We start from the raw sequence: 24613 nt of genomic DNA on the forward strand, positions 1-24613 counted from the left end.
CCCAGGGCCATGTCCAGGTGACTTTGGAAGATCCCCGAGGAGGAGACCCCACAGCCTCTGGGCAGCCTGTGCCAGTGCTCCTGGTGTTCAGAGGGAACCTCCTGTGCTCCAGTTTGTGCCCAATGCTGCTGATCTATTAAAAAACCTTGTGCAATTAAGAAATTTCCTCCCTGTGCTTTTAAATCTGCCAGGTGACCATTTTTATTTCCATTTGCTTCATCGTGACAAAGAAAGACTAGCTACTTCTATCTTCCATTGCAATATAGCCATACTTGTTAGAAAAACACTAGATTTGTACTACACAGAAAATGGAATCTGTACTTCAAGATGAAGACGATGAAGCAGCATTAACAAATTTCAAGGTATCTTGCAAATGTCCTGCTAGTCCCCTGAAGACTTACCTGCTTAGGAAAACACAAACCAATGCTGAATATAAAGGTAACGTTTTTCATGAAAATTGTGTTTTGTGGAGATGAGGGCATTACTTATCTGCTTCAATACAATACTACTGGTCCTTGCCAGTACTTCTCCAGTCCAGATTACTGTTCAGACCTGGGCTGAAAGCTGTGCATAGTCAGAATAAGGAATCTGTGAAAAAATTTAATGCAGCAAATGTAATATGGTGAACTCCACCATATAAAACCAATGAGCAGAGATTCTCAACTTGTGACTGCTAAGCAATCTTTATCATCTGGTAAGCTGGTCCTTAATTGCACAATCAGACGTACTTTACTGGATGCTGTGCTAACATTTCTCAACTTTCTACTGCTTCTTTATTTGCCCTATTTTAATAGGGTGGCTTCCACCTGTAGGATAAAGCTATTGAGCCTACTCAAGTTAGGACAGGTAAATGAAAAAGAAAAAAAAAGCGTTATGTCTCATGTCTCGTACAGAGCTAGGAAGCATCTGTTAACACCTAGTGAAGAGAAGAGCATGATATTAATAGTAATTCCGAGTGACAGATTTAACTATCATAACACTTCGGTACTTTTTAGGAGTAGTAATTAAATTAACCCTTCCTCTCCCACCATCCCTTAAAACGACAACCCAGTTAGCTACAATTTCCTTCATTTGAAAACAATGAAGCCTAAAAACCTTAATAATGAAACCATGTTTGATCAGAGCTAAGCCAAGAACATACAAGAAAAAGGGAATTTCCTATTGTTATCGACTTACATACAAAGGTAGGTCAGATGGCATCGTATTCAAGATGAAAATGTTTTGAGTCCAAGACAAACTGACTTATTTTTCACTGGAGTTGATTCTGATTTCAACATGTAAGCTCATGCTGTAATTTTCACATGTTTAAAATCAGTTATCAAAAGTATGAGAAGTGAGAAATTCAAACATACCAACACATTAATAAAAAAAAGTGTATGAACATAGCCTAAAACTGAAGTTACTTCATTACTTGTTTTCCATTTTTAATATATAAAATAAAAAAAACAATCCATCTAGCACTGCAAATTTCATTTGCTGTTTTGAAAAGAATCTCCATACAAGCAAGCAGAAGTTTCTCCATCAAAGTCCGTACTTCAAGCCAAACCTCAGTGCACCATCTGACGAGTCAACTGTGTTAACAGAGCATCAGACTCACCTATTGTTTTTTATGGATCAGCAACAAAAGAGCTCATATTCAGCTTTTCTCTTCTGCTCCTCTTTATTGTGGCCTTCTCAAAGCTTTGTTTCCCTGTTATTTAAGATCTATTTCAGTTAGCTTCAATTTCAAGATCTACAAAATCTTTCATCTGATCAGCACCTGACTGTGCCTCATGGTATGCTTGTGCATACACTTGAGTAATTCTAGTTTGCACCATAGTGTGTAATCTAGAATGAATGCAGATATCCAAATAGTTTGGAGATGAAACGGCACTTGGAAACAGAATTAGAACCAGCTCATATTTTATTATATAATTAGAGAACTGGACTACAATAATCACCCAGGTTCGTTTTCTCTAGCGCGTGGCCCTGCTAGGCAGGGGGGTTGGAACTACATGATCCTTGAGGTCCCTTCCAACCCAGGTGATTCTGTGATTCTGTGATCTGTCTGAAGCTACTGTAGGAATTTATGCTGTTGACAGTACAAATGTAACAGCTTTGTATTACACCTCCTTGAGAACTCACATCTGTAATCCATAAAAAGCATTATTTGGAAGTGAACTGCAGTGACTGAACAGGTGAAAGCCAAATGGATTGCAGCTGGGGCAAAGTACTCCATGATCATACCACTCTCAACACCCAAACTGCAGCAGCTGCCACTGTGCAGATTAAATTCATTAAGCCAAAGAGGCAGAAAACTTTTAAAAGCATCCATACGGCCATGAAGAAACTTAATTACCTGAAGTGGGTAAAGCAACTGCTGAGGTATGCAAGGGCTCTAACAGACTGCCAGAGTAACAGCTGTGCAATAGCCTTCATATCCAATCAGCTGACAAACCACCTCAGGCACTGGCCCTCAATTATCTATTCCTCAAACGTAACACTGTGGCAAGATAATTATGTGAATCATAACTGGAAATCCTGATAGTCCCATTCTGGTTGTTTGGTCACAACCAAGACAAATCAGCAGAACGTAGGTTTTGCACCTGTGTTTTGAAGAACTCATCAAAACTCATGACAGAAGTTACCTACTACAATAAGTGGAAAATTAAGTTTTACCTATTTCTGCATTTTTTTTTCCCCCTCCAGCATGATTTTGGTTTGCATGTGCAGTCTTTCCTTATATTCCATTCATAAATTTCAATTTCTCCTCCTTTACATTATATACTGTCATGGTTCAGCCCATAAAACCATGACATATAGACAAAACGTCAGGAGAAAATGTGAACAACTCGCCACTGACATCAGTCTTTGTATCTTCATGAAATGTGAGTTCTAAGGACTTATTCTGTCCATTAATGTGTGTACTTCATTTACATATTTACATGGAACTAGTTCCATTTATTGTAGAACTCTAAAATAACATTCAAGAAATTCAGATGAATTCAGGAATCATATTTGGTGGTTCTACTTCTATGATGGCCTCCAGAATTTTAGATGTAAGGAACTAGAAGATATCATCTTGCTTTTCCACATTGCCATCTCCCTCCATGTGTAAATCCAGACAGAGGAAGCATCTCTTCTGACTTCTCCATATTACCATCTGCACGCACTAAGGAGTCAAGAAAGGGTAGCTATCTATTTTGAAGTTCTCCTGCATTTTGTCACTTAACTCTGTGTACTGATTTAGACAGAGAGATTTCAAAACATATTTAGAAGAACCACGTTCTTCCCCTCAGGAAGCGTTGTTAAACCTCCTTTCAACCATACATCAGGTCATGATACAGCAATAAAACACTTGGGGTGTAATGACTTGCCAAGTAACTTGCCAATGCTTTTTACTCTAACCTATTTCTATCAAGTTTAGTATTGTAGGACCCAAATAGTTTCACACAGCTCACATCATCAGGAAAAGTTCAGCCTTTCACAATAAATAAAACCTGAACAGGGAACAAAGTCCTAAACGTAATGGATAAGGACACCTGAAGGAAGCTGGTGACAACCTTCAAAGATGCGTGGTTCAGCTTGACGCTGAAGTCTGTCTATTACACCACTCCACACATCTCTTCTTCCAGTGCTCTATGGATTGCAGCAGGGGAAAAAAAAAAAAAAAAAAACCAACACAAAATTCTCCCAAAAGTAACCAAAGATTTGGGCTTCTTAATGCCTTGTGTCAGGCCAGTGGAAAACCCAGAGCTCTAACACTTCACAAACGTTTACAATCTCTAGTAAAAAAAAACAAACGTTTTCTCACCTTGAAAAGCAAACCATTAGCTTGCCTTGACACTGCAGTTTTGAAGATCACTTTTTTTTTTTTTACAGTAAGAATTCTCTGCATTACGAGTTTTCCCAGTTTAAGGCCTCAGTAATTAAGCAGCACGCATTGAAAGAATCCCATACTTTCCCGTAAGAACATCTACAGATGAACACTTTCAAACCTGTGAGCACTTCTGTGACTACAGCAATAAAGGAGAAGTGCAGATGGAGCACCACCACTGTAAGCGGTTGTTTTAATCAGTGTTTATTTCCCAGCGATATCAGACACCTAAAAAATTCACTTCTATGGTCAACTACAAGATACGTGGCTTTATTTCAAAGGTACAGTAACACTAATGCTTAAGACCAATTTTTGTCCAACCTAAAAGTAAAACACAGCAGAACTCTTCAGTAACTACCATCATTTCTATTATCCTATTTATGATAATTTATGATATTATACCTCATGGCTTCACCTACACTCAGGTACGTGTGCCTAATCCAACCAATTCTATTTTCCAGATGCCACTACAGCGAGTTAATCCTAATGACTGAGACAAAATAAAATAAGATAAACGTTATTTTTCTTAACTCTTTGTAACAAACAGTTCTGTGCAAAGAGGAAAATGCAGGCTAGTAACAAAACACAACTCAAATAAGATAATTTCTCCACAAGTTTGTACTGTTTTTCCCCACAGTGGACAGTTGTACTCTCAAATACAATTTTTTGATGTTTCAATTTAAAAATGATAGAATTATTTTTGTTACATTTAGTATAAGTCAAGGAGTTACAGCACTGTTCGGAGCAAACATCAAGTCATTCGTGATTCCATTACTGTCTTGCACGCGTGCTTGTGATTGAAAACAGATATATGCAAATTCAGCCCTCTTATTATTAACATTAATACTGAAATAGTCCTAAGCAGGAAAAAAAAAATCACGTGTAGACATGCAGAAAAGTATTCCAAATTATTTTATTCTAAGCTTAAAAACAGTAAGAAGCACCCTCAGAATTCCAGCTCACTCTCCTAATAAACACACTTAAAATGACTTGATACTTTTTCCCCACATGCAACAGGAAAAGCGTATTTTGCACAGAACAAGCAAAGTGAACACAAAATAAAGCAAGCTTAGCAAGGAAAAACACTTCTAAACAACAGTTACACAAGAGTGAACAAACGCTCTAGTTCCCACCTCCTGCATTTTTGCATTCAGCACTGTAATACAAAGTGAGATTGTACACAAGTGTGATGCAAGAATTAACAAAACTGAACATGCATTAAGCTGTATTGCAAAAACTATGAACAAAGCATAACATGACAACAATCAACCAGCACATATACAAAGCAGCTCTAATTTCAACTGCCAAGTTGACAATTTTCACTTACAGACCAGTTATGTAACATATGACAATTACTCCATAGATTTTATTTCAAAATTCTGAACTTTCCACTGTTGAAATGTAATCACTGTATTTGTCACATGCTAAATCAGAAGCAACTTCTGTATCATTTGGTACAGCTCTGGTTCTCAACATTTCAGATGTGGACCTACAACTAGCACAATGCTGTGAGTCCCAGAAGCACAACGCTCCACGCCAGAACAAAACAGAAGAGGAGCTACCATTTCATTGCTGCACTTTTCCTTCTGTGCTTTCTGGAAAAGGTTTTGATTCAAGTTGCTTAAAACGGGAGATGCAGCTTACCTTTCATATGCTCCGCCCCTTAGAAGTGCTTACAAGAATATCTGCAACAATGCAGTGCTACTGTATCAAAGAATGAAGAACGTCAGCTTTCTAAAGACAAGATTTCCCATCTTTGTAACTGCAATTCAAGTTTTCTTCAAAGAAAAAAATACATATGAATAGGTTTGCTTCCATAAAGCAACTGTATGTATTATCTTTCTTGGAGAAAGCATGAAGAACACTATTTTCCATGTTTTATGGACTAGCATACAACCATAAAAACCATAGAAAGTGGACAGGCTAAGCTTGTATAGACTTTGGCCCAACATTTTAGCATAAACCAATTCCTCATTATTCTGAATAGCTGCCCTCCTAGATCAAGTATTTAACAATGCAAAATGGAACCACATTATTCAGAGATCTGAGCCTTCAAATACATTTCTCATCTGTTTCTAAGCTAAGATATTGCTCGAAGTATCACAGTACTGAAGTACTGAACAGATAGGCAGTTTCACTTGATGAGAACATACATAAAATCACATTCTCTTTGCAGTATGTAGATACAGGGAAACTAACCCAAGCGCACGTGCTATCGTGCTGTCTCACTGCCCTCCCATTGCTCTTCCTTCCTTCACCATGCAATGAGCACAATCAGTAACATTATGAGGCTCCCTTACCCTGCTCAGAGCAGTGAGCATGGGCACAGAGATGTAAGGGTGGCACAAAGCAGGAAAGTAGCAAAAGGCTCTTCCTGTCTGCAGGCACTGTGCTTATTCTTTTTATATGTACATAAAGACTTCAAATTTGTTCAAGATTTCTCATACAAACATTTAAAACATCTGTAAGCAGCTTAAAAGATAAAAAAAAAAAAAAAACTTCAGCTCTGAGTTCAGAGTAATTGTGTTCTCCAACATCACAGTAACTGTGCATGCTCTTCTTTCTGCGATTTTATGCCAGATCAAATATTTTAAGCTTGGCAACAGCAAGGCAGAATAAATCCTTTTACAGTAAATAATGAAGGCAAAGCAGAATCTATAATAATAGAGCTTTTAAAAAAAAAAAAAAAAAAAAAAAAGCATATTAGAATGTCAGTGACACCAAGAGCAATCAGCTGCAAAAATTATGGTTTCTGCACCTTTCAAAATTTATCACATTTCATCTTTCACTTGCTTAAGTATATATGGTCATCTGAAGAGGGAAAACCATTTGGTTTTTTCAAGTATTCACTGAGAATAAAATTACTTTCTCTTCCACATAAATGAATGATTACAGTGAAATAAAAGCAAAAGAATCTAATGAAAATATCCTTGCCCTGTTCCACATTTCACAGTAAATACTATTTTACTTTCCTTCACACTTTCCGCTTGCTGCTTAGCTGGCAATGATACACAAGCTTAAGTTTGGATTTCCACTGGTCGGAGAAGAGAGAAATGCGAGGCTTGTACATTGTATCCAGCTGCTGTAACCAGCCACAAAATACAGGTCCTACAGAAGTTGGTGAAGTTCTTCTAAAGAAGAAGAAATGTATCCAATTGCTACGACCTTCCTACAGCTCACGAATATTAAAAAGAACCCAATTGTCTGTTATTCCAGTTACGAATTTCATTGGCAGAAGACTTAGCTCCTAGTTTAAAAAATCCAAGAAATTTCTGTCTTTCCTGTTAAAAATGAGTTTGTGGGTTTCACAGAAAAAAAGGATTCAAGTTACTTTTGTACATCTTACGTAGACGTAGAATTAAACCACAATTCTCCCGTTTTTAATGTTTCTTTATTCCCCCACCCCATTTTCCATTTACATACAAGACTTCACATTTACTCCTGTTCAAATTTGTGTGATTTTTTTTAAACTGAGAAACCAATGGCAAGAACGACATCTTTATTCTGACTGCACTTCTTCCAAGCCCCACACACATTTAGCATGTCAATTCCATCATATTATACAGCTATGCTTTACTCTAGAGAGAGGAGACATAAAAGCACGCCAGTGAAACTACAAACAGCTGTAGGCAAACTGATTTCTGACACAAAGCAATAAGTCTTACCAACACTTGTATGCAATAACACAGCTAAATTCCTTTCAAATCTCATACCTTACTGTGAGCATTTTGTCTCCTATTTCAGGCATTACACACAAATCAGTGTTTACTCACATTTACAGAGCTGTTTTTCTGATACTGTGGTTTGTATATAAAAAACTGTGAAAAGCTTTACAAATGATTTTACCTCTATTCAATTACATAACCTCTATTCATCGTTAAACTTAAAACTGTTCCAAACGTCTCCTTCAATGACCTGCCCTTAATTACTTTTCTGAAGACACCCACCTATTACCAGTTTTAGAAATCAGGATGGTCATTCAAATAAATACCAAACTTCAATTACATTAAACACAGTTTAAGGAAGTTCAAGATGGAAAAGACCCATTAAATCTATCCCACTGAGAATGAGCACACACAAGGCTGGCTTTCACATGCTTTAAAAACCAAGAACATTGTTTACACAAAAAATTAACAGTTTATTTCGTTGATCCTACAATTACATTTAGACAGATAACTTTTTTTTTTTTTTAATAAATTTCAGTATTTTGCAGATGACTATGAAAACAAAACAAATCTGAAATGCCTTTAACTACAATTTTTAAAATGTTCTTCGGGAAACAAACAAACAACACAACAGATTTCTTCACAGCAGAGGAAGGACAAAGCGGGAGACGACCTATGTCTATTTTACAGCATATTCCAAAAGGCAACAAACTGCCAGTCCTATGGGAAAAATTATGTATGACTCAGCATTACATGTTCTTAGTCGCTCCTGCTATTAAGTTCTCATGCTTCATCAAACTGATTTTAATGAGAACAAACGCTTTGGGGATGGTCCAGTCTCATACAAACCAATAATTTCACAGAGCAATGTCCAGCTCCTGATTTCTGAAGGCCACACTCATTGCCTCCTCACTACTGACACATCTGGAAGTTGGAGTGATACCACACTGTGCCAGAAGCCTATGCACTAAAGAAAGCACCAAATCCCAAAGAACACAATGAAATAACACTTATTTCAAATGCTCTCTCAAGTCCCACAGTCTCGGTGTGAGGCATGATGAACAAGGCATCACGGCTGCAGACAGTGTCAGAAGATGCATGGCAACGCACCATTCCAAACCTCAGGAATGGAACTCGGAATCCACTCACACCTAGGCTCAGTGTAAAGTGACTTCATCAGTCACCACTTGGCCAACCCTTCTATTCCAACAGCTCTCTTGCTGTATATTAATACCTGTCATCTTAAATGAGAAGGAATTATCATGTAACTTGTTAAAATATGTTTATTAAGATATATGCCAATAAATTAGTTCTCACAACTTAAAAAAAAAAAAAAAAATTGAGCCTCACAGCATCAGAGCACACTATTTCTTTGCTGAATATCTAAACCAAAAACATGTGACGTTGCTGTGTGGACTTTTTTTTTTTTTTAAATAACATGAGAATGTCCCTCAGGTCAGTTACTTCAGCATTACTGAGCAATTGTCTATAGGCAGATTGTAACAGGTTAATAATCAGCACTTCCTAGAAGTTCGTACATCTTTAATGTAGTTCCTTTATTAAAAGAATCACTAATTACTGTTCTATTTTTACAGTAATAAAGAAAAAAACAAAGGGAAAATTAGCAAGGTATAAATTTGAAAATATGAGAATATACTTCAGATCAGAACACCACTCAACGAGTCAGTGCTATAAACTTCTATTAGATCATGGTTAAAATTAAGTCCATGCAGTATTTAGTTTCCCATTGAGTCCTTGCCATTTGTTACAACCCCCGTCCTCATGAAGGTCCTCACTCTACTGTGCCTTTAGGTTCGACTGCGTAGAATACAGGAGCGCACAATAAAGAACAGTTAGATAATTCACAGCAATTTTAATGTTCTTCTTACAAAATAAATGCAGTTCAAGTATATGAAACACCACTGAGCTTCCCAAGGTATCCACGTGTTCTACATAATGAGGACACTGGAATGAAGAGCTATAAACAAATCAACTTTTTTGCTGTTCTTCAAGTGACCATGGCAATAAACGCAAATGCCATTAACAAGCTGGACCATTTGAAAATGCTGCTGAACTGCAGTAACAGCTTCTCACAGTGTTTCAGTAGCTCTCATTGCTTTCCTTTCATCCCAGCAATGAATGCCCATACCCACTAGCAAAGAAAACCAAACCAAAACCAAACAAATTCCTAACAATTTTCTAAAGAGTACTCAAGAGAAGCGTTTCTCAAATATTTTAAATCAATTGCCCACATAATATTTAGAGAGGAAAAATGCACTGAGCCACGTCAGACAACTCTGGATGTTTGTCAACATTTAACCAGGAATAATTTTTTTCCCCCCAATCTGAGCAGCCACCTACTGCTGTCACACTGTAAACACCAAGAGCTCACGGACGACAAGCTAATAAACGAGCAAAGAGTGATTTTCATTATTCCCAAATGTGCTCCATTTTGTTCCAATAAAAATAGAATACACAGTAGTGTTCTACGAGGAATTGCATTATTGATTTTGTTTGGTTTTATTTGGTTTTATTTATATGGAATATTAAAGCTTTACTGCCTGCATGTACTGAAATCATATATCACATTTTACATTGAATTCATAAATAACCTAAGAACTCAAATACAAAGAAAAGAAACAATCTCCTCATCAGTCTCACACAACTTCCAAGCTTATTCACACTGTCACAGACCACAGCAGTCAGGACCTCACTGTTCTTTCCCGTCTAACATACCAAGGAGTTCAAAACCCAAGCACATCTTTGCACAGAAAAACTGATTAACTCCTTTTAATCTCGATGAATCGCTTTGAGCGCATGGGCATTATCTTCAAGCAAAAAATTCTAATTCTGTAATTTCTGAGGAAATTATATACTCATTGTACATTCAGCTGTACATATGTATGTTGTATATGTACATACACATACATATATATGTATATGTACATATGTACATTATACATACAGCTACATTCACTACCACATATGGCAAAATGAAAAACATTGCCTTTGCTGCTGAGCAGTATACAATCATGTTGATTCTATGGCCAGATAATGCTAAGAAAACTCATCTTAGAGACAGGGGAGCCTGTCATTAGCTACAGATGGAATTCATTAAATCCAGAGGGTCCAGAGGAGAGCCACAAAGATGATCAGGGGACTGGAGCACCTCTCCTGTGAAGACAGGCTGAGGGAGCTGGCTTGTTCAGCCTGCAGAAAAGAAGGCTGTGAGGTAACCTCACTGCAGCCTTTCAGAACCTAAAGGGAGCCTACAAACAGGAGGGGAATCAACTCTTTGAAAGGGTAGATAACTTCAGGACAAGGGGAAATGGTTTTAAGTTGAGGGAGGGAAGATTTAGGTTGGATGTCAGGGGGAAATTCTTTCCAGAGAGAGTGGTGAGGTGCTGGAACAGGCTGCCCGGAGAGGTTGTGGATGCCCCGTCCCTGGAGGTGTTCAAGGCCAGGTTGGATGGGGCCCTGGGCAGCCTGGTCTGGTATTAAACGGGGAGATTGGTGGCCATGCATGTGGCAGGGGGGTTGGAGCTTCTTGAGGTCCCTTCCAACCTGGGCCATTCTGTGTGATTCATTAAATCATTAGATGCATCCAAATTCAGCATTTCTGTATTTTTCTGAACTTAAAGGCTTGGTTCATGGATTAGACAATTTTCTGCAATAAGGGCAGCAGACAAACTCACTAGCATGCAGCAGTCTTACACTAGCAGACCACAGTTTTACACTGACAATGGCTCTCAACTACAGAATGAAAATCACCAGTATCAATTGAAATCTACAGTAATCTTCAAATTGTCTTGGCTTGCAAACAAAAAAATGCAGCACAAGTACATGCACTTAAAATAGTCTGTGGCTGGCTAGGAAATTACGAACCACTTCTGCAGGTTTGGTATGCTTTCTGGGCTCCTGAAACATGTTCAGACACTACAGGGATGGTGGTTTACACACCTGAAATATACAGGAGTCGGTTAAAAGTTCTGAATGACTGTTTTCTTCTTTGGAAAAAAAACAAAAAAAAAAACAAAAACAAAACCAGAACAAAACTCATAAACATGGTACAGGTTACCTTATTTAAGCCAAGCTCCCTTTTAGGGTTTTTGCAGTTTAGAATTACCAAGTAACTCAGACCAATACTATCTTTCTCAACCCCCATTAAAAACATCATGTTCAAAACAAGGCCTAATGAGATAGGATGTAAGTAATCTAATACTTACACACACTAGTAAACTGTATTTTCAACTGAATGCAGAACATGAAAGCAGAAAGCTTAAGCATTTGCTACCAATACTTGTGCACACCTAATGAATAGCAGTTTTCCCAAATGTTCAGTTTTAGGAACAGTATACTTAGTAAAACTGGTTATAAGGTTTTCGTTTGTTTGTAAAGAATGAGCACTATAATATGATACATGTATCAAGGAGGGAGCAGTAGTTCAGAATTTGAATCTATCTTACTATTGCAATACAAACTATAAAGATGTGGCATGCATCTAAATGAGAGCAGAAAAAAATACATCATTAGACATGATTGAGAGGAAAATGCTTAGTAATGCCACAAGTGAGTATCTAACGTATATGGTAATATTTAAATTCCATGAAAACAATCTCTATCTTTGGCCATACAACATCGACAATTTAAACAGTGTGCTTCCAAGATGTCAGTAATGCATCTTTCCCATTACTATTTATTCACAGTTTATCAAGACCATCACTGCTACATTAGAACATAATACATGCATGCTCTCTGCTGCTTGCATCTCATGCTTTGAGCTACATACATACTGTCCTTATATAATCAGGGAACAACATTACCTCAAATTAGTTTTGAATCAATTTAATACCACTACTCATGCAAATAATATTCATCTTTTCTACTTGTGAAAACATGAAGCGAACAGATAAAAACAGAACACTAATACTTTCACAGGAAAAAAAAGCAGTATAACCAAAAAACATCCCAGCTTTCTTGCCAGTATGGGAATAGAACCAATAGGCCTTTTCCATCACCTTCCCCAACTGATGAAGTTTGAATATAAGCTTCCTAGCAGTTTTATCATTAGTTCCATCTTAAGACCTAATCAGCAAAGCTAGCCTGAAACGTTGAAAATGAGTGTTTTCCAAATTCATTGTTCAGTAAAACCACGTCAAGAATCATATACTAATGTGCAGTCCTTCTAGAAGCATATGAATGGTCTACCTATGAGTGAACAATCATTTCAGCAGAGAACACTTGTCTTTGAATTAACAGTTAATCGTTATAACAGATTTGTTTCATGTCAACCACTGGGAGAAGTACGTACTCATGTATACCTACAGTGATACATCATACATCAGAAGGCTTTAAACAAGCTTGCACAAATGCTTCCTTCCCTTGCAATGCCAAGATACTTTAACAATCATTAGAACACATCACAACAATGTTTCTTAGATAAATTCATTCATTCCATCGTGAACAAAGTAAACATACAGGTTTCTTTTCCAGAGGTTATTTTTCTCTCAAATTTTTCCAGCGATTGAAAGGACAGACACTGTCAGACTAAGTTTGCAGAGGGAAGCTGAGATAAAAAGACACAGTATCCTCATAAGAACAATTTGTATAAAACTTTACGCTCTTCAGAAGTTGAAGCAAACTTAAGCAGTTGCAATGTAAATTGTTCATAGTATGTACTGCTACATGCACTTCAAGCTGAACAGATTCACTAAGAACGGAATTTTCGACACACAAGTAGAAACTGCATACGAAGAATGAAAATGATGCCACTTATAACCAAGCATAAAATTATTCTCACTCAGTATTGTAATAACATTCCCAAAATCCTTTCAAGTGAATTTTATATTTTATTGTCATCAGATAACCGCATGTTTTACAGCATAGTCACACACTGTATTTTGCTAGTCACAAACACATTGCCTTACATAATGATCTGCATAATTTCTGCTCTATACTACAAAGCCTATGACTGAATACAAAAAAGTTTTACAAAAGAAACTGTTTTAAAGACTACAGTAACAATAAAACCGTTTCCAGATAACAGCTAAAATTATAAAGGCATATCACTGTATATGTTTACTGGAATTTCTTAACAGCAAGGAATGAAGTAAGTTTTAGTATCTGCGACGCTTGTTAGGTCCTTCAAAGTTGCCCCCTGGGTTTCCTCTACCAAAGCCACCAGGTCCACCACTCACGGTACCTACACCACTCATGGGCGGCTGAGGAGTTTCGGAGCCCGTTCTACTAACCAGAGGTGAGCCCATCTGTGATGGACCTCCTTGAGGGAATCTCTCATTATGCTAGAACAAGTCCATTTGGAACATGCCAAATGTAAGTTAAACAAAAGTGATGTGAGTTACACAAGTGATGTTGTCAGGAAGTTCAGCAGATAGTCCAGCAGAATCAGGATCACACATAGAGGGAAGAAAGGAGCAATTCAATTAGTTATTATCAAAAAGGATGTGGAAATCAGAGACTGCTAATGTTATGCTCTGACTTTGTAAATTCTTAAGTTTTTAATTAAGACCAACTCCGGTGCTCAACACAAAGCAGTAATATATTCCATGTAACAGAAGAGAGTGAACAGTAATTTTATACCCTAGTCTTCTTTTGCCTTATACACTAATCACAGTACTTCTCTATCAAAGAAGTTAAGCACATAAACATTGTTAAACTAGAAAAAGTTCAACTTTTTTTTTTTATTATTATTTCTAGAGACTACAGTTTCATTCTTCTAATAGTGAAACAATCTTAGAACTTACATATCCACCTATTTGTAGTTTCAGTCCACATGACCTGGAGTTAGCCTTTCATAATGAACCTTAGTAATCTTTAAATGGACTTTCAAAGCCCAAATCAAATACACTAGTTATAAAATGCATAGACTATGCTTCATTCAAAAATAAAGTATCATCTGAAATATGAATAAAAGATGAAAATCCAGTTAATGTTCCATGTGTACCTTAGCTCCTTATCCAACATTAATAAAGATACACGTACTTAGGTTTATTCGGCTACAGCAATAAAGGCTTGAAACAGAAAACATGCATCTGAATACTTATAGTTCACCATTTAAGTGTTTAAAAACAGAATTCTACATAATGAAGTATAAAACATTACCTCAGCATAAGACAAACCATTAAATGCATAGATGTATGGAACAAACAGATTTTGAAATAACTCTTCAGCCACTGAGGACAGTTACACTTTCAGAAGAAATTCCTCTGAACAGAGAGCCATACAACAGCCCGGGGAATGAGAGTTCAAAAAGAGCTTTAATAACTACCACTTTATTTATGTGCCTGAAACAGAATAATTCTTCCGAAAGTCTAACTCCAGTAGTAACAGTAGGGCTCAAGAGTTCCAAAGGCACTTAAATGATAAACACAGATTGGTATCTATATTAAAGAAATTTTACTTAACTTAGATCATGGTTGTGCATATATATATATATATGCATTACTTAAAAGCTCATCAAAAATTATTTCAATAGCTGCATAAAGATCTGCTAATGTCCCAAATTAGCCTAAAATCTACAGCACTATTTGGAATTTGTTTAGAAAAGTATCTTAAATGAATATAGCTTGGTAGCAACAGTTATGAAATTCAACATATTCTTATCACATACTCATGGTCATATTTACCATTTCATTGTTGGACAAAAACAACTCTTTCTAACAAGGAGAACTCAAACCAGCTAAAGAGAAAACTACACTAATTACCTACCTACAATAAAGTATAAGGGAAAAAGCTATTTATAATCATTATGTTCAAAGACATTTTAAAGGATGGCAGTAGAACAACAAGAAAAAAATTCTACTTAACAAAATTCAAAGTCAGATTTAAAAATGAAAATTACACTTCTGGTCTATAAATCGTATTCTCTGTTTCTCTCCAGAGAAACGGAAAACAACTCTCACAGCACCTCAGGGGACAGAGCTCAGACAATCTCTGAAGCGTCTTTCCAATGCCAACAGAAGAAGGACATACCCTGCTGCAGGCATCTGTCACCCAGACTAAAAGCCCTTAAAGTCCAAAATGAAAGGGCATCTCATTGTCCTTCAGTAACACATAGAAGAAAATGAAAACTAACTGCTTCATATTTAGTTTGTATTTTGTAAAGCCTATAAATGCCCTTCCCTTCATTTTCATAACTGGAATGACCTTGTAGAAAAACAACAATTTCAGATAGATAACATGATTCGTAACTCCAGTTTTTTTCCCCTCACACCTTTTCAGCATCTATATAACCACAAAATAATGTTCCAGAGGTGACTGGTCAGTAACACAGGAGTTTCCAGTAAAAGCATCTCTGCCAATAGTATTCTTTGAAGAGTGCGACCTGTCCCCCATCCCTGTGAGAAGTTATGGAACTGATAAAATGAGTCCATCATATGATATGAAGCACAACCAACTCCTCTCACTGGGAAAGAACAGACTTATCATACATTTTGTACTCAAAATATCATTTTCCCTTAAGGAACAAAGGATTTTGTCACAACTTCATTATATGGATACCTCAGTCACAGACTGATACCGTTTAGAAGGCATACATAAAGTACAGCCACCAAATGCTTCAGTGTTCCAATGAAATTATAATGGAATCACTGCTGTACTTCATACTTCTTTATAACACACCACCGCTAGAACACCTCAAGTCTCCATTTACAGAAAAATGCTTAAATGTGAGATCTAAAATGACACGGTTGTTTCTCTACATAAGACATTACAGCTAGGAAAAATGACTGGCTATAAGACCAGAGCAAAAATAGCTAGTGCTCTAATTGCAGCCCAATGGCATATCTGCTCTTGATAAAAGAAATCCAGATGCCTGTCCTACACTCATAGCATCTTCAGCAACTGGTCAATTCTACTTTCCTGCACTGACCTGACAGTTATGCCTAGCAGCTGTTGGCATACTTATTTTCCAAGTGATTACTGTCAAACTTATGCTTTCAACACCACTAGGAAGAAAGTAGAAAATACTACGGTCACATTAAAAAATTGAGTAGTTTACACAAAGATATCTTCACACTATACACAGTTTCCAGTATTTATTTATTTTTTTTAAAAAAAGCCGGTAATGCAATCTTGTTTTATAAAAGAAAAAAAAACAAAACAGCAGAAGCCTAATTTTACAGATTACTCAGGTACACAGATGCTTCTTCACATCTAATTTCCCTTTATCACGCTTTTTGAGGGCAGGTTATACACACTAAGTTTTACCACAAATACTGTGCAATCTAACCTCGATTTTACTGCTTACTGATCAAAAAATTTCCTCCTCACCTGAAGAAACAGGAATTTTCCTAATTCTATTTTAATACTAAATATTTTCCTTCTGCAATGTATTTCAGTGAACAAGTCTATCAGTTATTTTTAACAAAGTCAAAACTTTTAACGTGGTCTTATTCAGTGTGAAAATATCTTTGGTAATAAAAACGTGTCATGAGACATGACAGCTATTTAAAGTAATTAAATTTGTGATACATTACCACTGTTCCATTATCTGGCATCATTGGTGTTCCCATATTTGCAGCTCCTTCTGGTCCCATGGAAGGACCAGGACCCATTGCAGGGCCAGGCAAAGTTCCTCTGTTGTTCATATTCATACCCATCATTGGAGGAGGGCCTTGGTTACCAGCAGGTGCTGGGCTAAACGCATCTATGCAAAACAATCTACACTTAGAGCTGTCCTATCTGAATTTTACAAAATAAACAAACAATTTATAATATTTTAAAACCCACATGTACCAGACTTCCAATACATGAAATATAAAAAAATATGTATTCTTTGGGACTGTACATTTATCTCAATCATCTGCTTTTAAACAGATTAATTTTGTATTACATCATCTGCCTTCTGTGGCTGAGAAGCCTAAACTTTGCAGCTAAATATAGCTGTACTGTTTCCATGCAGAACATGAAGTGTTCACATAGCATATATATGCACCGTGCACTCTACATTTAGAAAAAAATCCCAAGTGCAGTAATTGACACCAATAGGCAACTTGGCTCTTCAAGGATTACTGTATTAAATACAGATTCGCAAAAACTGTTCTGTCAGCATTAATGTTGCACTAATGTTACTGGTAGCTGTTAAAATAACATACTGTAACATCATATAATAACAATAGCAATGACGATACTCAACTTTATAATGAGTTATCAGCAACAAAACATGAAGAAATATAGTAAAAATACAAAAAAAATTTCTTGGTGTTAAAAGTTATAGATGAAAACTTCTCCAAAACTGTGATTCACATTGCTTAAGAACTTCTTTCAAAGAGATTATTTAGCTATAATATTGAGTTACAAGACACCACTCTGCCAGCATCAGCTTTTGCTATAAGAAAGATCAGATTATATAAATCATTTATATCTGCTATTACGACATGTCATCAACTCTAAGACTCATGGTGATGCAACTTCTTCCCCCCCACAATAACACACACTATTCAACCAGAAGCCTGCATTCAAAATTTCACAAAGAAAGAAAACACGTCTTTGGAATCTAGCATGTTTCAAGTCCTGGCAATACACAAGGTGAAAAAAAAAACCTGTCAAGAAATTAAGACATGTTGCCAGACTAAAATACATCATTTTTATTCCAACATACCAATCTCTCACCTCATAATTTTAGTAATATACACGTTCATCATTATACACAGTTCATTCAGTGCAAATATAGTACTCTGATTTTCTGCATGTATTAAAATTGCATATTTATTATCAGTATTGAGCACCCATCTCATCTCAGCAGTCAGAGAAATCACCACATTAAGATATTGTTGCTAAAACTTAAGACTTAGGCAACTGCAAGCTGCGTAGGAAGAACAATCTAAGCAATGCAGCAGTGCATATGAAGGTTATCAAAAGCTAGAGAGAAAAACCTTGTAATTTTAAAAGCAGTACTTTCCTAAACTTGGTGCTGACACTCCAAGACTTCTCCCTACAGCATGAAGCCAAAATAAAGGCATGTATAATTTGGATACTTCTTATCAACCCACGAACTTATCATTTTGCAAGTAAAAGATTGTGCTATAATCCAAGAAAAAATTATAGCAGAAAATCTCATGAAACTGTTCTTCAATGTCAATCATTCAAGAATTAAATGTAGAAGGAAAAGGAGGAATTTAAATTGACAAAATAAGGACAAACCTCTATTTTTAAAGGCTAATCATATCCTATATAACTGTAATGATGGCACTGCTCAGCACAACTCAAACCAGTCAATGCTCAATGACCTGTTAAAGCCTGTTTACCAGTATGCTCATTAAGCTTAGCCAGACTGCCACACATGCAGATATTGTTCAGTCATTCTTCAACAGCAATGAATTCTTACCCTACATAGCCACTGTCCCCCAGATTTTGAAGAACCATGTAGATGCGGCACTGAGGGACATGGTTTAGTGAGCATGGGTGATTGGCTGGAAGTTGGAATAGATAATCTTACTGGTCTTTTCCAACCTTATGATGCTATGATTCTTTACCATACAAATGCATGCACGCTTCTTCTAAAATAACCCATGCTAGGAAGTCTCTCTGTACTACTAAGCCAATTTCAGCCAGCTATGATAGAAGGAAGGTAGCTGGGGAGCGTAAGAGGCCACAAAAGCTTCTTCTCTATACCTCAGAAAAGCTCTCTAACAAATCTTAAGAGCCAATCGCTTAACTGCTAATTCTTTTCAGAGGCACATTAATGTTGGCAGTTTATTCGCTGGACGCAGTATAGAAACAGACAGAAAGCAGTCTATCGAGCTCATGCCACAGCAGAGACTAATGCACATCTCTGAGCACGGCTGAAAAAATGTATTTTATGTGTCCAAAATGTACATGCCAAGGTCTGGCACAGTAGGCAATAAATCAATAACTCTCATCAATCCAGAGGTAGTTCCTGAAATCAGTTTTTCCCAGCTTAGATGAATATTTATTAGCTACCTGTAGCATCACAGTTACAGCTAAGTGCTATGATATGGTATTATGGAGTCTCTCAGACTGGCTAAAGATAATATAAAAATGACTGGTTAGCAAATGTCAGTCTATCACTAGTTAAATCCATCTCAGAGGTGTCTTGCTTTCAAATACTGCTGTCATATAGGTTTCCCATTACTGAAGATACTTCAGCTCCCCACATCATGAAAAGTCACAAGTGGCACATGTAAAAACCATTTTAAAATTACAATTCCAGTAGAAATGTTGTGAGAAAGTATGCTAGCATCAGTAATTAAAGGTCTACTATTTAAAGGTTTAAATTCTGGTTTGTTTTGTTTTGTTTTTTTCCCCCCTTTCTTGGTAATTTTATGGAGGTTCCTGGGATTTTTGGGTTATTTTTTTGAGTGGTGGTAATGTTGTTCATGGCCAGGGAAAAAAAAAACCCTCTACCAGGAGTTAACCTAAAATTCAGATACTGTGGAGAGAAGCACTGTTTTTACCTATTCAGAATACTTTTCCCTTTCTAAAATTGGGGTTAGCTGTTACAATAGCTTATTTTGAAACCACACACTTATTTCTAGAATTTTTTTTTTCCTTTCTACAAGTATATCTTGTGGAAACTGCTAATGCTGGTGGGCAAGATGCACAATATCAATATTCAGAATGCCTCTTTGAGATTTTCAAGAATCCGCTAAACCAATAAGCAAAATTTTAACTACAAAATTAGAAAGTCATCAGTTTATGCTCCAGGTTACTACTTCAAAGAAACCTGATCTTGACATTGTCTTCCTTTGGAATTAATTCTAAAATTCATCTGCAAATGAATAAGCCAGCTTCCATTTTGCAGTTATAAATGTTTCAGTGAATGCAAGTGGTGAATAATGTATTTTAAAATGGAGACTGAGCAAGTACATTCGGCTATTAACCAATTCACATTACTCTGAGTTAAACCACATCATTTCCTAAGTTTTGTACACGCATTCAAATTTAATATAGAAATACAGGAAAAATGATTACTTCAGTGTTTTTAAGTTAATATTAGTCAAGAAGCTTCCTAAAGATATTTTAAAATTAATATTCTATATTTCAGTCTTGTTTAAAAGCAGATATTCCAGTTGAGTAATATTCCAAGCTGTTTCAAGTCTGAGCGTACAAAGGCAAATACTCATTCTTAAGCCAGTACTCTTGTAAATTTCAAAGCTTTTAGCAGTGACAATAGTTTAAGCCACAAAAGCATAGGGAGAATTACTTGCAAATACAGATTCGCAATAAATTTACAGGGCACAATTATTAAACTTTTGTCAAGAACTGACCTACTTGAAGTACTGCATCATTTCACTGCGCAGTTACAGTTCCAATTGTTCTCATCCCTCTAGAAGAGCACCGAACACTTTTGAAACAGACAATTCCTGTCTTGCATTGCATAATTTCTAGAGTATTATCTTTCCTTGCCTCTTAGTTTCTCTCACCTTGCACACAGCTTTTTTGTCCCAGGGGTATTTAAAACACATCAACTGGAAATAAAAAAGCTGTTTGTAAGGAAATCAATTTTTTGTTTCCTATTTCCCAATACTGTTTACTCCATTTTACCAGTAGTTGCCCCTAATGAATTACACTTGAGTAACATGTACAGTCCCAAAGAAAAAGATTTTACATTACAGAAGCCTTTTTCCTTCAGATCCCTACCTCCCATGTTAATTGCTCCACGAGGACCCATATCACCCATTCTCATTTCCTGTTCTCTCTGTAAGTAAACATAATTTTCATGATCAACCTATCATTATTAGAATTGAAAACATTCCCATTTATTCAATAAAAATGAAAAATGTCACGGTTTTACGGTTTCCATTAATTATGAAAATGTACATGGGATAAAGTTAAATATATTCCTCTACTTGTATAAAATCAAATGTAGAAATTCAACTTCACAATACAGAATAATTGTGATATTTAACCTTTAGTCTTATAAAACAAGTTTCTCTTATTAAATGCAATCTTCAGCTCCCAAAAAGTTAAATAATCAACTGCAAATGACTCCAACTTCAGTTGATGTTCCTCATTAAGTAGCGATACAAACTGCCAACGAAGGTCCCATTACATTGTTGCCTAAAGGCCACTGTTCAATAATACAATTAAATCTGTCTTTACAGCTTAAACCAACTGCTTTAGTGGAAACCAAGGTCTGATGTGTTACATTATGGTAAGCAAATTCAACCTGCCAATCCTACTTTGCTCAAATAGTTTTGACTTAACTAAGCGATGGTACAACTTTTTTGCCTCAGTTCAGAAACTAATACAGAAATGTAGTATTAACGTAAACAGTATAACATGCATTTAAACTAAACAGAGAAATAAGTGAAATTGATTCTGATTCAATTGATGCTCAGCCATCCAACATCTAAGAAGTTCTGACACTACTGATCATGGACCATGTCCTGCTGTGAAACAACATGCAAAAATCATTACTTCGAGAAAAAGTTCACCTATCACAGATTGCAAGAGATGCTGGTATCACAATTCATATCAAAAAGACGAAGAAGGAAATTCACAGTTCATGAAAAACAATAAACTTACACCAAAGAAATACATTCTCATGAATGTTCTGGAAGAAACATTAAAATATATTCTGCCCTCAAGTGAATATACATGCATCTTGAGAATAAATACAAAAAATTTACCTGATTCTGAACATCATTCCTCTTAGGATTTACAAGTTTAGACACTCTGTAAATAACTTTATTATCTTAAGCGATTAAGCCAGCATGTTAAAAGCCATTTTTAACTGAATATTTGTGATTTCAAAATGCATTCATGATAGCATTTTTAATATAAAATGACAATTTTGAAAGGGATAAGACTTTGAGTGGTCATGAAGAAAATAAGGCCTTGTAACTAAAAGATAAAGCCAGGTTTCCAGGCCCTGCTACAAAAGACTGGTTGATGAGCAAGATTTCTTCTGACTCTAGAACCCACATTACATTTCTGTTATAGAAGAACATGCAACTATTTTGTCACATCTTTCAGAGTAACGTTAATCAACATTTTAATATATCATCATCTGTTCAATTTGGATCAATGTATGTAGTTGCAAAATGAGCATACAATCTTGTTGATAAGAGCCTACTACTAAACCTCAGCTCTGAGAAACAAAGCAGCATATTCCATCCTATCAATCCCTCACCCAGCATAGTAGGTATCATGGCTAAGGTTTCTGTGAATCAGACCAGGCATGCCATAAATGCATGCCCAGATGTCTCCTTATGAATAAAAACTTTGCTTCTTCGTAGTTTTAAAAACTATAAACAGCTACAAATGCACAGCATTTTGAATTACTGCATGTAATCTAATTTGGGAGGCTTCCAACTCTTGCAGTATCAAATCAGGAGCGATGCCTTTGCAAGCTGCAAGGGTTTTTTTGCTTACTTGTAATTTGAAATGTGTCATACAACGCAGAGCCAAATACAAAGGCAATTACATGAGAACTTTCAAGTACAGAGCTACAAAATTACTGCTTCCTAGAAATAAGCAGGTTTTTTTTCCTGAGAAAGACAGAGGGCAAACTACATAATACACACTACACTTCAACCCAATAAACTACTGTTTTTTCTCAGCTTTAAATTGTACAAGTCTTTAGTTAACAGTCAGTATAAGAGAAGAGGAAGGAAGGGTAGGACTGATACCCATATTTCATTTTGTTTTGTATTTAAGTCTCTTGCTAATGTTTACAATAAAGTTAATTATCATTTTGCAGCTTTAGCAATGAATTTCTACTATATAAAAACATTTCTGGTGTAGACTTCAGACCCATGAACTTCGAATCTCTATCTGATCTATGTACTTCAAAGAAATATTATTCCTATTGTTTTATGCTTACAATTTGTGGCATTCTTGTGTGTTTTCGTAATGGGGACATGAATTATACAGCTAACACAAATTTAAAACAGTTAAAGTAAATCCCCTATCAAGAGATACTCAGCGTTAACTGACAGTGTATATCATGAAAGTGATTAAATGCTTGACATATTAAATATAAAAACTTCTACTTAATTTACCACAGCTTTTACTCAAAGGAGTCCAGATACAGTCCAACCCCACAAAAATTGTGAACCAACAGATTTTTACTATGCAAGTATGAAAAAAGAGTACAGGTAAATCTGACTGACTATCCCACATCATTTATTTGAAACAAAGAAAAGAATATCAGCAGACAGTTCTGATAGAGCAGCTGAATCACTGCTGGCTGATTCTGTTGAACACAGTGGTAATGAGGTTGCCTTTTAAGGGCTTCTCTTCCTCACTATGTGACTACCCACTGTCCTGTTGAGCAACAGCCTGCTTCAGGCCCTCCCTGAAGCCACCCCTAACCATCTATTAGAGGGAGGTAAAATTCAGCAGCAAGAGGATTTTTGCTAGTGAAATACACAGGCAAGTTGTTAAGAAGCTCCGAAGTCAGTTGGTACCTGGAAAAAACAACTTAAACTGCAAGAGAACAAGAAAAAATGATGACATGCAGTTACAGGGGAGACAAAAAAAAAAAATCTCTAAGGCAACAGTTGAGTAGTAATGAACAACAATTTGAGAAGCTCCTTTTTCAAAAAAAGAAAGGATGCAAACAATGAATAATATCCTATTTTCAATTTACAATTCTTCCTACAAGTCAGAAGACTTCCAATCCTGTTGAATGACTTTCATAAGATATTTCACAACTCACTAACACAAATAAATCTAAAGGGCCTGATTTATCCAAACATTTTGCTTTCAGAAAAACCTATGATGACAACTAGCAATAGCACTATGCCTGCTAATCACTCCAGGTGCAAGCATTAAAAATTTTATTTCCTCACATTTTCAACTCCTTCTAATGTTAGCTGTAGAAATCAAATATACAAAAAAAATTAACAGTGTTTTCAAATTGCATATATATTGTGTTTATAGTACAGTACAGGTTCCCCCTTCTTCAAATACTACAATCAGTATTTCTCAAGCACTGTATCGTTATCACATACCATGTTCTTGCACCCTCATCTCCACTGATAGTAGTCTTAAGCATATAGAAAATTGCCAAGATAATTTTCAGGTTTTTAAAAGATATTAGTATGTTCTTAAGCACTCTATGAAACCATGAAATTAACAGTTCTGAACAGATAGTTCAGAA

The 24613-nt window shown here is 36.1% G+C and overlaps 1 protein-coding gene across 4 annotated transcripts in view; it reads right to left on the reverse strand.

The window, feature by feature from the left end:
• PSPC1 (paraspeckle component 1) overlaps positions 1 to 24613 on the reverse strand; it is a 58286-nt gene that overhangs the window by 6684 nt on the left and 26989 nt on the right. For 2 of the 4 annotated variants that reach the window (XR_008203522.1, XR_008203523.1), the window contains exons 7-8: positions 21145 to 21202; positions 17019 to 17188 (exon numbers count right to left, since the gene is read on the reverse strand). The exons of 1 other annotated variant lie outside the window; for it this stretch is intronic. Coding sequence is in view for 1 of the 3 variants with exons in the window: in XM_052671319.1 (XP_052527279.1) it covers positions 13638 to 13823; positions 17019 to 17188; positions 21145 to 21202 (414 nt within the window). In the remaining 2 variants the exon portion in view is untranslated. Of the gene's footprint in view, positions 1 to 11543; positions 13824 to 17018; positions 17189 to 21144; positions 21203 to 24613 lie in introns of those variants that run through there. One more of the 4 variants, XM_052671319.1, reaches the window with a different exon arrangement.

Source organism: Tympanuchus pallidicinctus, unplaced genomic scaffold (assembly GCF_026119805.1).
Source record: "Tympanuchus pallidicinctus isolate F22 unplaced genomic scaffold, pur_lepc_1.0 scaffold11, whole genome shotgun sequence".
Classification (NCBI taxonomy): domain Eukaryota; kingdom Metazoa; phylum Chordata; class Aves; order Galliformes; family Phasianidae; genus Tympanuchus; species Tympanuchus pallidicinctus.